The sequence below is a fragment of the Syngnathoides biaculeatus genome, chromosome 8, assembly GCF_019802595.1.
Source record: "Syngnathoides biaculeatus isolate LvHL_M chromosome 8, ASM1980259v1, whole genome shotgun sequence".
In the NCBI taxonomy this organism is placed as follows: Eukaryota; Metazoa; Chordata; class Actinopteri; order Syngnathiformes; family Syngnathidae; genus Syngnathoides; species Syngnathoides biaculeatus.
The window spans coordinates 24,644,114-24,656,950 of record NC_084647.1 but is presented as its reverse complement, the minus strand read 5'-3'; the positions used below and the strand labels follow the sequence as shown (position 1 = coordinate 24,656,950).

Genomic DNA, 12,837 nt, shown 5'->3' with positions numbered 1-12,837 from the left:
TGATACGTGGGACGTAAAACTGCCTGCTGGCTGAAAGATTGACAAATTTACAACCAATCAGATGAGAGAAATATAATTATTGTAAAAGTCACACGGTGGCGCTGTAGAATACGTTTCTGGTAAACCAAATCGACCGTAAACAAAAGTTTACTTCTGGTGTTTAAAATAACATTTGCGCGTCGATGACATATGCATGTTATGAGCTAGCTTGACAGTGTTCAACCGACACAAGCCAGAAACTAAGAGCATATCAAGTAGAGTGAATAACGAGCTGATTTGGTGCCCCATTTATTTATAAAATAATAGAACATGAAGCAAAACACGTTTAAATATAATTATATTATGGGGTGAAAACAACGAATAAAAATAAGACACGAGGATGCAAATTGTTTCTACGCAACAACGAAAAGGGGAACACGGTCAAATGTGGTTTCACAAACGCACTTTTGGCTAGCAAAACAACCCCGGAGAGGGCGGTTCAATGATTTACGAACGTATTTGCTAACTTGTCGAGGGTTTGCTGAGGGGCGAAAAGGGGCGCGTCCACGTCCTGGATGACACGCTCGCCTTCACTGGCGCACAAGAGAAAGGGGAGCGAAGAGGAGGAGGAGGAGCAGGAGGAGGAGGAGGAGGAGGAGGAGGAAGGGGGAAAAAAGTTCAAGTCAAAAATGGCTTCCTTGTCTCTGGAGCCCACAGAACAATCCGACAATAACGCGGAGGAGCCCGCCGCTGCGGAAGACGAGAAAGACGCGGAGCAAGTGGCCGAACGCCTGCTGCAAACTTTCCAGCTGTCCGCGGTGAGTTTTTCCACGGAGCAGGTCTCGTGCCTGTGCGAGGCCCTCCTGCAGGCGGGCAATGTGGATCGCCTGTGGAGATTCCTCTCCACCATCCATCCGTCGTCCGAGCTGCTACGTGGCAACGAGACCCTGCTCAAGGCCCAGGCTCTAGTGGCGTTCCACAAGGAGCGCTTCAAGGAGCTCTACGCTTTGCTGGAGAGCCACGACTTCCAGCCGTGCAACCACGTCTTCCTGCAGGACCTCTACCTGAGAGCTCGCTACAAGGAGGCCGAGAGGTCCCGGGGCCGCAGCCTGGGCGCCGTGGACAAGTACCGGCTCAGGAAGAAGTTCCCCCTGCCCAAAACCATTTGGGACGGCGAGGAGACGGTCTACTGCTTCAAGGAGAAGTCGCGCAACGCCCTCAAGGAGTGCTACAAGAGCAACAGGTACCCCACGCCGGATGAGAAGAAGAACCTGGCCAAAGTCACCGGGCTGTCCCTCACGCAGGTCAGCAACTGGTTCAAGAACCGCCGGCAGAGGGACAGGACCCCGCCCGGGACGCGCTGCAAAAGGCAAGACACACACACACACATACTAAAAAAAACAAACAAAACAAAAACAACCCGCAAACACGCTGACTTCAAATGATTCGTTCGACCTCTATTTGCTCCTCCGCGCAAACAAAAGCCGCAACCGCTCAAGTCAAGCGCAGCACGTTGACAGCAGCGCACGTTGCTTCGTGGGGAGAGGACGCTCGACTCCTGAAAGGAAACAAAACAAAAGGAGGGTGGGGGACAAACAAAAAACTAAACGAAACGCGTTGCTCGCCCTGGCCAAATAACTCCATCATGGACGACAATAAAAATGCCCTAATATTGTCTAGAAATTTTTATATATATTGTTATAGCTTAACTGTATATAACTATATATAGTTAGGTGAACTGGACTTGAAAAAGCCCCCCCCCCTCTCCAAAAAAAAAAATCATATCGGCTGGCTCATAACAAGCTGCATTCGGTTAAATTCTATTGCAAGTTTTAAATTGTATTTGTGTTTAATTTAGTGATTCGTCTGCATGAAGTTAGTGGTAACCCGTAGCACACTTTATTAGTAAACAAAATATGGGGTGTTTGCACAGGTGGCAGAAGTACTCGCACTACAGAGTAAAAAAAATGCTCTGAATGTTGTTAAAAAAACAGAAATGCATCACATCATGTAAATGGGCGATGTTAACAGAAGTGGTCAAAGTACTGAAACGCTTTTCCCCAAATAGTACTACAGACACAGTACACTCACGCTCTGTGCTAAAGTATGACATGTCCATCCTCTCAAATACAGTTGTGTGTTCCAGTGGAGGATTTAAAAGTTATCACAAAATAAAGAAGTACAAATGTGTGGGGAAAAAAAATGAAGTACTGTGTAGTGACAATGTAACGTACATGTACCTTCCCAAAATCAACAAGCTGTCCAGAGCCAAACTACTTTCGAGGCCGCAACAATTAGGTAGACAATCCATCCATTCATCAGTCCATTATCTGAGCTGCTTATCCTCACAAGGGTCGCAGTCATGCTGGAGCCTATCCTGGCTATCTTCGGGCAGGAGGCGGGGTACACCCTGGACTGGTTGCCAACCCACTGCGATCCAATACGAGACCTGTATTGAAAATTCCACTCCTGACATTTCCACCATGGCACCACGCGTACCTCCACGCTGCAAAAGCCCGAGCGAGTTAAACTCGTCCATACGTTTTATGGATTTATTCAGATTAAGTGATGGGGGGGACCTCCTGGGGAATATCAGGCAGTTTTCCCTTTTTGCCACCAAGAAGCACCCCGGTGCCGATTGTTCACAAACATTATGACAAGCTCTCAATACATTGATTGCACCATTCACGGGGTGAGGTGGGGGGGTTGGAAACAGATAAGAGCAAGTCCCCGTCTTATCACATGGCACTTTTTGTGGTGGTCTGGTGCGTATGGACTTTCTCAAACCAACAGGCTAAACAAATACATTCTACTTTTGGACCCCAGGATTACAAACTCTGTCTAATGAGAGCGATACTCAATAGCTATATGAAGAATTAAATAAGTATTGATCGTATGATTGCAGCACACCTCTTCCTATTTTGTGATTGTACTGGCAGAATTGGAAGTATATTTATTATACAGCTCTCATCGTTAGCATGTCTGCCTAACAGTTCTAAGGTGCAGGGTTCAAATCTCGGACTTCCTTTTAAAGGACTTGCAGTTTCTCAAGGTACTCTGGCTCTCCCCCCCCCCCCCCCCCCCACATACAAAAAGATGCCCGTTAGTGTTTTTAAAGATTGTTCTTTGGTGTGAATGAGAGTATTGACTCTCTATTTTGCACTTATTGAGGATGTGGAACCTATTCAGTGGCCTCTGACTTTCAAGAGTTGATCCAAGTTCCTTGGCCTATGAATATATTTTTTAATACAGTACAGGTACATGATTTGCAATTCAAGTTCATTTTTCATTGAGTTTGTTTAATTTGGAGAGCAAATTAATTTACGTGTAGAGGTACAATTCAGACAACTGGGACAACTCAGAGCTTAGAACTAGCTACGAGTGGGATATATCAAGAAAATTTTTACAATCTTTGTTCACTGACCTTTAATCGTTGACTACTTGAGACCAAAGAATCATAAGTGTATCACTTTATCCATGTAGTGTAAATCCAGCTTTAGTGATGATCACATGACCGTCTCTTGGAAGTTACATTGTTTCTTCCTGTGACATTTCAGTGAGTCTGATGGAAACCACACCAGTGAGGATGAGATGAGCACCATGGATGACACCCCGGATAAAGCGGACGAGGCCGCCGCCTCCAAGGCATCCATCATCTCGCTATCAGCCGTCAACTGCGCCTCGGGAAGTCAGCTCATTGTCAACGGCTCGGGCGGCTTCCTCACCGCTTCCCAACCGTTACTGTTCAACGGCAATTCCCTCATCTCCGGTACCGGCGCTGGTGTGATCATCAATGGGCTGAGCTTGGGGGACTGCCAGAAAGTTGGGCTGAGTCAGGTGGCCAGCTCGCCTTTGATTCTGAACGGCGCTCAGGTTCTAGCTAAACAAGATGGTCCGCAGCAAGCAGTTCCCGTGGCAGACCAGCAGGCTCCTCCCGTGGTCTCAAAGCCGAACAGTCTTCCAGCAGTTGTCCTCAGCACCAACCCATCACCGGTCTCTAACTCAACATCAGTCATCACCCTTCCCATGCAAGCCAAGAGCCAAAGTAGCAATGCGATGGATTTCATCACTGTGCCTGAAGAGATTATAAAACAAGAAAGTAGCCAGACATCGTGCGTCTCTTCATCCTTGTCTCCCTCGCCGCCGACTCTGTCGCCAACAAGCCTTCCTTCCCTGGTCCTGACACAAACTCCCCAGTGTCAAGAGGCCGTCACAATACCAAGCGCAGCCTTGCCCATCTCCAGCTCTGCCTTGTCCCTCCCAAGTCAGCAAGGGGACTATGTCGTCTTTGCCAGTTCGGCCCCTCAAATTAACCCTCCTAGCACGCTGGTCAACTCCAATCACTCAACCCCTCAGGTGTTCTCCTTGCCCCAAGTTGTGCCTTCCATCCAGGGTATACCAGTATCCCAGCTGGTTCAACACTCCTCCGTAGCACAGGTGTCCCAATGTCCTCAGCTAGTCCCGGTTTCCCCTCTCACGTCATCAACTATCAACTTCCAAAGCCTTCCGACAATGAGCAGACAGCCAGATGCTTCTACACGGTTGGCTGATAGTGCCACAAATATCGTGTCCCTCTCACAGGGACCCGGTACTCCTCTCCCACAGCAAGTGACGCACCAAATGGGGACCCAAGCTATCAACAGCTCACCTGCTAAACTCCAGAAACCACAGATCATTTCAATCTCCTCACCAACACGAGTGGTTCCAGTACCTCAGACAAAAACCACCGCAGCAGCTCAGTTAGTCCCTCTCTCTGTGCCCCAACTTGTGCCAGTCTCGTCCATCCAGACGACCTCTGCCATCTCGTTCCCCCAGGTGGTTCCCGCCGCTCCCTCTCTTTCCATGACCACAGCCGGAGTGCCCTTGCAGATTCTGGCTTCAGCGCCTGGCGGGATCAATCAGAGTCCTCTCAGGATAAACCAATTGAGACCGATTCACAGTGTAGGCCCCCCAAGCAGCGTGACACCTGGTATGCATCTGGTTAACTCTGGGCTCATTCAGCTACCTTCTGCACCTCAAGGTGAACACACAATCCAGTTGCTACTTTCTGTCTAATGATGACTAGGTTCCACATTTGGTATTGGATAGTTTTGAAATATTTAAGCGGAGCTATCAGTAATGGCCACGAGATTTTCCGCAGTTACAGTAGCAGATTAAGACCACCTGTAAAGGTTAGAGTACGTTTCAGCTTCATGCTTAAATTTCGCAGCATGAGCCTAACTTTCGAGTGTATATACAATCCCTATGTGGGCGTTAGTGCATTGGTGACTCATTATTGCAGTATTCACACAATTTCTGCAAGTAGCAATGATAACCATCTTAATATTGCTAACCTTCTCTGATAGGTAACCTTCTCCTGGGTGGAAGCCCCTACTTGAGTGTCCAGCAAGGGAAGCTGATTTTGACCATTCCGGCTGGCTTTCAACTCACCAGTCTGCCTCTGAAACCAGTTCCTGACCCGTCGCCTCATCCTGCCAATGGGGTGAGCCTCGGTCTCACCCCTTCAAACGTTTCTGTGACGTCCCAACTTTCGACCACGCCGGACCAGCCCACCAACGTACTCGCGACGCCTCTGCTGAACTTCCTCAATCTGCCTGCTCCGCACTACACCACGGAGACTGAGAGTGCGACAACCCAGACGCCCCCAGTTTCCTCCCCGACTGCGCTGGACCCGTCAGTCGCCCCCGCCACGCCAAATGCGCTGTCGCCAGAGAGCATGCTCACCCTCAGTCCCATGTATGGAGGCGGGGTGACGCCCAACCTCCAGTTGTCCCAGCCGGCCTGGAGCCCGCTGCCCCTTTCCGCTTCGGCGGGTCTTACTCTATTTGATGGGCGAGGGAAGGGAGACCTACCTGTAGACCCAACATTGTTGGGTCTACCGGGTGGGGAGTCACTGCTTTTGGGGAGCCCTTCTACAGAGCAGGACACCAGCTCCCCACTAGGGCATTCGGAAGAAATAGATGGAGATGCTAAGATTCTAACTCAGCTTCAATCGGTTCCCGTGGATGATGAGCTGGGCTTGTAAGACTACTTTACCTACCACTTCTGGGGAAAAAAAAAAAAAAAAAAAAAGATCACACCGCCCCGAAAAGAAAGACACATGCCATATGGTGCCTATTAGTTTTTGTTCATGACTTGTTCAATCAAGTACAACCATCACAGCCTCAGCTGTCACTTAGGGATGAATTTTCTGCAGCTTTAAAAGACGACACGGGACATATATCGCCGCATTTTTGACCGCTTACCGGTTGCCTTTGGCAGACTACACGCTGCACTGGCCGCCCGTCGATCGCAGGGCACATAGAGACAGACGACCGTTTACACTAGTCCGTGAACGTCGAGTCATCCCATGCTAGCTATGCCAAAGTCATTATGTTGACGGCAGGTTCTGGAGTTTCTGGAGCAGCGCTTTTCAAAGTGTGATACTCGCCTTGTACAACATTGACCACCTGCAATTTACACACTCTTAGGTGACTGCAAGTGTTAAGGTTGTTTTATGTAAAAAAAAATAATAATATTTTTTTTAAAAATTACTGTTTTCCCAGTCATACTGAAATTGTAGGTGGCTTCATACTTTTGAACATCCATCTATCCAATTTCTTAGCTGCTTATCCTCACGAGGGTTACAGGAGTCCTGGAGCCAGTACCAGCTGTCAACGGGCAGGAGGCAGGGTACACCCTGAACTGGTTACCAGCCAATCGCAGGGCACACAGAGACAGACAACAGTCGCACTCACAATCACACCTAAGGGCAATTCAGAGTGTCCAATTAATGTTGCATGTCTTGGTGATGTGGGAGAAAACCCACGTAGGCACGGGGAGAGCATGCAAACTCCACACAGGCGGGGCTGGGACTGAACCAGGTCCTCAGAACTGTGAGGCCAACGTTTTTACTAGCTGACCCACCGTGCCGCCCACTTTTGAACATTCAAAGACAAATATTTGAAAAAAAAGAAGATATTTTCATTTCAATAAATTATTTGAAGAGGTTTGGGAATCCTGATGTCATAGAATTTTATCAAGGATCAACCGTGATTCTTTCACCAAAATGTAATTTGCATAATTAATAATAGCATCTCGCTTTAACAATACATTAATAAACTCTTGAAAAGCGTGCAAAATTTCACAGCAAATCATCTCAACAAATCCGTGGTTCTGATAATAATCGTAATAATTCACGACTGCTCATTGGCAGCTTTCTGTAAAACTGCATTTTAGGGCCATAATTGGAAATGATTGCAAGAATTGTGGGAAATGTCAAGTCCCCCCCCCACCCCCAATCAGTGCTTAAGATTTCAGAAGAACTAAGTGCGCATCGCGCTACTTTTTGTAATACAGTCCTATCTACCTTTAGCAAATTCATCAGATAAATCAACGCAAGACATATTGTGTAATTTTATGTCCATCAATGTGATTCCCCTGAAGTTCTGCGGCATCTCACATTTTGAAAACCTGTTCAAAGAAACTGGATCCAGATTGTATGTATATTAGACAATAAGGCGTAAGAAATGATTATGACCTCGTTTTTTTTTCGCAGATGGTGTGAATGTTTTGCTCCACTGGCACTGCGGACGTGTGCGTGGCTTTTATTGGCAGTGCGGTCAAAGTTAGTTTTGGAGGCAACGGGAAAATATCTGCTAGACCATCTGGGAAAGGCACAGGTCTCGAAATAGTTGAGTGTTGGCTGACATGTCCAAAAATATATATATTTTTTTTAACCCCCCATATTGTTTGTTGTTCTACTAACAAGCGGTCCACATTTATGTGAAACACTATTTTGACTCATGAAATCTTCTAAGGACGTCTAGTCATACTTTACGAGTTGCCTTTACCACTTCAACGAGACAACTGCCCTCCATTTTGAACAATATTAACTATGCAATATTAACGTTTTTAGGACACTAAAAAGTCTCAAGTTGGTAAACACTTGGGAGCACAATGAAAGCTTTACATTTCTGAACTTGACATCATGATGCTGCATGATAGTAAAAGACAAGAATAAGTGCCTTATATTAAAGCTTACATTTTGAATAAAAATGTTTTGACGTGTCTACATCTGAACGGGACTCGTTTAGAATACACTCGTTCATCTATAGTTTTCCATTTCTGTTAAAAAAAATTGTTTTGCTTTGAGTTTTCTTTGTATATTTTGCACATTTCACCCATACGATGTTTACACCGTGTTGCTATGGCGGTGTTGGGACTCGTGATCAATTTGGACTTCGTAATTGCAGAAAAGCTTCGCTCTTTGCTTTTAATTCTAGTCTGAAATGGTCATGTGACCCTTCCACAGTCAGCGGTGAAACCAGTTTTGGCCATTTATGGTACACAAAAAAACAAAACTGTGTGTTGTGTTATGTTACATTAACAGCTTTTTTTTGTTGTTGTTGTCATGGCCACATACAAATACATATAAAAGGTGTATCCTTGCTCAAATGGCATATTTTTGTGATTATAAAAAGTTAGACAAAAATAAATTCCACCATTAATGTGACCTATAATCTTTACTATTGTGGAAAAAAATATTTTAGAGGGAGGTAAAAATGAATTTTAATGTGGTTGCACAAGTCTAGAGGCTCTTATAATTGGGATGTGGCTGTTCAGAATTTTCTAATCGCAGTCAAACTTAATACATTGGAGTCGACACACATCTGCCGCCATTTAAGATGCCTCTGAATAAACTCAAATACACTTCAGATGTTGCGGTAACTTTTCCTGATTTTATTTCCTTGAAACAGAAGCCAAAAGATTTTGCACCAACACTGACAGTTATTTTAAACTGTTGATTTCCGTCAGTTCTAGCTGGGGGGGAAAACCCCAAAGCATGAAAATGCCAGCACTGTGCTTAGCTGTTAAGTTTGCTGATCCTTTTTACTGTTGTTTGCTCAAAACATACAGTACCTTGGTTCCACTGGACCATAATACATTTTCTAGCATGCATTTGGGAGATTTTGTCACCTAAAGAATGCCATACTTCCAGTACACCATGGGGGGGGGGGGGGGGGGGCAGTATCATGGTTTAGGGCTGTTTCGCGTCACCTTGACTTGGGGCCTGACACAAAGAGGATCTAATTATGATCAGTTCCAAGTAGCAGTCAGTGTAAGCACACAAGCTTCAGGCTTCTACTGAAAAGCTAAAATAAATAAATGGCAGGAAAAGGCTACTAGCTCTTTTGATCTTTTGAAGTTCATCAAAGGCACCTGAAATGGTGGAATGTTTGCCCTGAATTCCAGTAAACTAATATGGAACAGATTTGGAAATCGGAGTTACAAGAAGGTGTGTGCACTTGTGCAATCACATTGCTTTAGTTAATTTTTTAAAGTTGTAGCGTTTGCAGGCCACATTAATGGTGGAAGAAGTATTGAAATGATTTATCATACACACATTTGTACGGGAGTGTCTAGACTTTTTATTGCCATCGTAGGATGGTTTTTTGTACATTTAATCCAAAACTTGTGTATCCATCAGGGTTTTGAGTTATATCCAAAAAAGGCTCCTTTCTGAGAAAATGTTCATTTTCATCAGTTGTTCAAATGAATGGCCAACATTGTAAGTGGTCACTCATTGGATCAAATGTTAAAACTAAATGGTAACAATGCATGGAAAAAAAAAAGTTAAAGCATTTAAAGAACAGGGATAAAGGGAAATATGAATTTGTATGTGAAATATGTTTGTGTAGAGTACAAGCCATTTCTTACCCAAACCACAACACAACAGCCTGTGTGGCCTAATGCACAATTGTTTGGTTGTCATCCGATTTCCACATTTCTACCAGACAGACACACACAAAGAACTCCAGCATTCACCAAAGATAACGTATTGACTATTTGATAGTGTTGAAAAAGGGATCACTTCCGTCATGTTTTCTCTGTTTTGTATTAAATGCATTCTATTTTTTATATTTACACTATGATGTAATAAAGAACATTTATATAACCTGCAGTGTGATACTCTTCCTTGATTTAGCCGTTCGACATCTGTTAGTACAAATTCCCAACCACTGTAATTGTACACACAGCACACACAATGTTAATAACCAATTACAGTTATTTTACTATTCAAGTAGAATCTCCGTTAGTAAGAAGTTTAGCCAGGTGTTCTGCCACTTTGAGAAACCGTGACCGTTAACTCTACCGTCCATGCAGTCCTTTCTTATATGGATGGATGAGGGTCACATTGAAAGAGTCCTGTGAAGTTGCCCTGCAGATGAAGTCAAGTTTATTTCTGAACATCACTTTGTTGACGTTCAATAATGGCTCAAACATACATTCATTACAAAACATACTGTAGCAGACTAGTAGCACAGACCAGTTATTTGAACTGATGCATTTGCAGTTTTTGGAAGCATGTCAGCTTTTCTGTCCCTGAACCTGCAGTTCATTCAGTCCAGTGCAGCTTCCGGATCGACTATCCCTGCCTATGCGTGAATGGCTGCTCTAGAAGTTCAGTTTTCATGAACGGTGGTGGTAGCAGCCCTTGCACTCCATGATTTGTCAAGAAGAGCTCATGTTTTGAAAAACTTACAGTGAAGAAAATAAGTATTTGAACACCCTGCTTTTTTTTTTTTTGCAAGTTCTCCCACTTAGAAATCATGGAAGGGGTCTAAAATGTTCATCGTAGGTGGATGTCCACGGTGAGAGAGATAATCTAAAAAGAAAAATCCATAAATCACAATGTATGATTTTTTTTAACGATTTGTGTGATACAGCTGCAAATAAGTATTTGAACACCTGAGAAAACTAATGTTAATATTTGGTATCGTAGCCTTTGTTTGCAATTACAGAGGTCAAAATTTTCCTGTAGTTATTCACCAGGATTTTGGCCCACTCCTCCACACAGATCTTCTCTAGATCAGTTACAGCTCCCTCCAAAGATTTTCTATTGGGTTTAGGTCTGGAGACTGGCTAGGCCATGCCAGAACCTTGATATGCTTCTTACGGAGCCACACCTTAGTTTTCCTGGCTGTGTGCTTGGGGTCGTTGTCATATTGAAAGACCCAGCCACGACCCATCTTCAATGCTCTGGCTGTGGGAAAGAGGTTGTTCCCCAAAATCTCACAATACATGGCTGCTGTCATCCTGTCCCATGTGGAGAAAAACACCCCCTAAGCATGATGCTGCCACCCCCACGCTTCACAGTAGGGATGGTGTCCTTGGGACGGAACTCATCATTCGTCTTCCTCCAAACACGGTTAGTGGAATTATGACCAAAAAGTTCCATTTATGTCTCATCTGACCACAAAACTTTCTCTCATGACTCCTCTGTATCCTCCAAATGGTCATTGGCAAACTTTAAGACGGGCCATGAAATGTGCTGGTTTAAGCAGGGGAACCTTCCGTGCCATGCATGATTTCAAACCATGACGTCTTTCAGGATAAACACATGGAGTGGAGGTGGACCTTTAAAGGCGGACTAACAGGTCTTTGAGGGTCAGAATTCTAGCTGATAGACAGGTGTTCTAATACTTATTTGCAGCTGTATCACACAAATAAATCATTTAAAAAAATAAATCATACATTGTGGTTTCTGGATTTTTCTTTTTAGATTATCTCTCTCAGAGTGGACATGCACCTACGATGAAAATTTCAGACCCCTCCATAATTTCTAAGTGGGAGAACTTGCAATAGAGCAGGGTGTTCAAATACTTATTTTCTTCACTGTATCATGGAAAGTTAGATTAAGATACGTGTTAGAGCAAAGTGACGGCCCTTAAGCTTCTTAAACTGACATTGAACTGCAGTTGAGGACAGAAAAACATCTTGCCAGTTGTAAACTTTGCAAGACTGCTCAAATGTCCCCTCCTGAAAGCCATTACCTTATCGTCGTGGAGGGTTTTGTTTGTCCCAATGATCCTAGGAGCTAAATTGTCTGGGGCTAGACGACCTTGGTAGGGTCACTCATGTCAAACAGGTTCCACGGCTCCAAAGACCCCAACGATGAGAAGACCTTTTCCCTTGCCCAGAGGAGGGTCACGACCCACAGCTTGTGACCGAGACAGCAAGATCCCTGATACAAGAGGCCGAAATGTGTTTCCTCTGCAGGGCATCCAGATTCTTCCTTAGAGAGAGGGTGAGAGGTTTGGTCATCCAGAAGAAGCTCAGTCGAGCCACTGCTCCTCTGCAATGAGAGAACTCCGATGAGGTGGCTGGGGCATCTAATCCGGATGCCTCCCGTATGTCTCCCTGGTAAAGTGTTCCGGACATGTCCCACCGGGAGGAGACCCTATGGACGTCCCAGAACACGCAGAAGACACTATGTCTCTTGGCTGGCCTGGGAATGTCTTGGGATTCCCCTTGAAGAGCTGAAGGGAGTAGCTGGGGAGAGGGAAGTGTGGGCATTTCCTGTCAAGCTACAGCCCCCGTGACCTGACCTTGGATAAGCGGTAGAAACTGGACAGATGGATGATCCAATGTCAATTGGGGAATGGAATATGCATTCAAAAACTGCAAAGCTTAAGCTGACAAATGCTTCCGGTTTTACATCTGCTGGAATGATATAGTGCCAAGTATTTGACCCCTTCTGGTTTGCCCACTCGGTTTAGGATCTGTATAATAATGCTGTAATCAAAATTATTCACATATTTAAAAAACCATAATGTTTCACTGTGTAGCGCATTCCTGCAAAATAAGTTTGAATTTAACAACCTAACAAAATGAAGCCTTTGACAGTACCCTGTATTCTAAATTACTGAGATTTACCTGTTCCCCAAACTCTTTGACCTCCAATTCAAAATGATTAATGTGGTCCCTTTGCTAAATAACAATCAAAATATGGTGGACCGTCTTTATAGTTTCTTCCAAGTAAAATGCTAAAAAAAATTTCTGTGTTTTGACCTTGACGTACACACGAATAAATCA

At 44.6% G+C, this 12,837-nt stretch overlaps 1 protein-coding gene across 1 annotated transcript; it reads left to right on the top strand.

Moving 5' to 3' along the window:
• Positions 1 to 51: 51 nt before the first annotated feature.
• On the top strand, positions 52 to 12,721 carry six5 (SIX homeobox 5). Its single transcript, XM_061826416.1, has 3 exons — positions 52 to 1,348; positions 3,537 to 4,999; positions 5,325 to 12,721. Exons 1-3 carry the CDS (start codon positions 555 to 557, stop codon positions 6,002 to 6,004), a joined length of 2,937 nt encoding a protein of 978 aa, XP_061682400.1. The 5' UTR covers positions 52 to 554; the 3' UTR covers positions 6,005 to 12,721.
• The last annotated feature ends 116 nt before the right edge of the window (positions 12,722 to 12,837 follow it).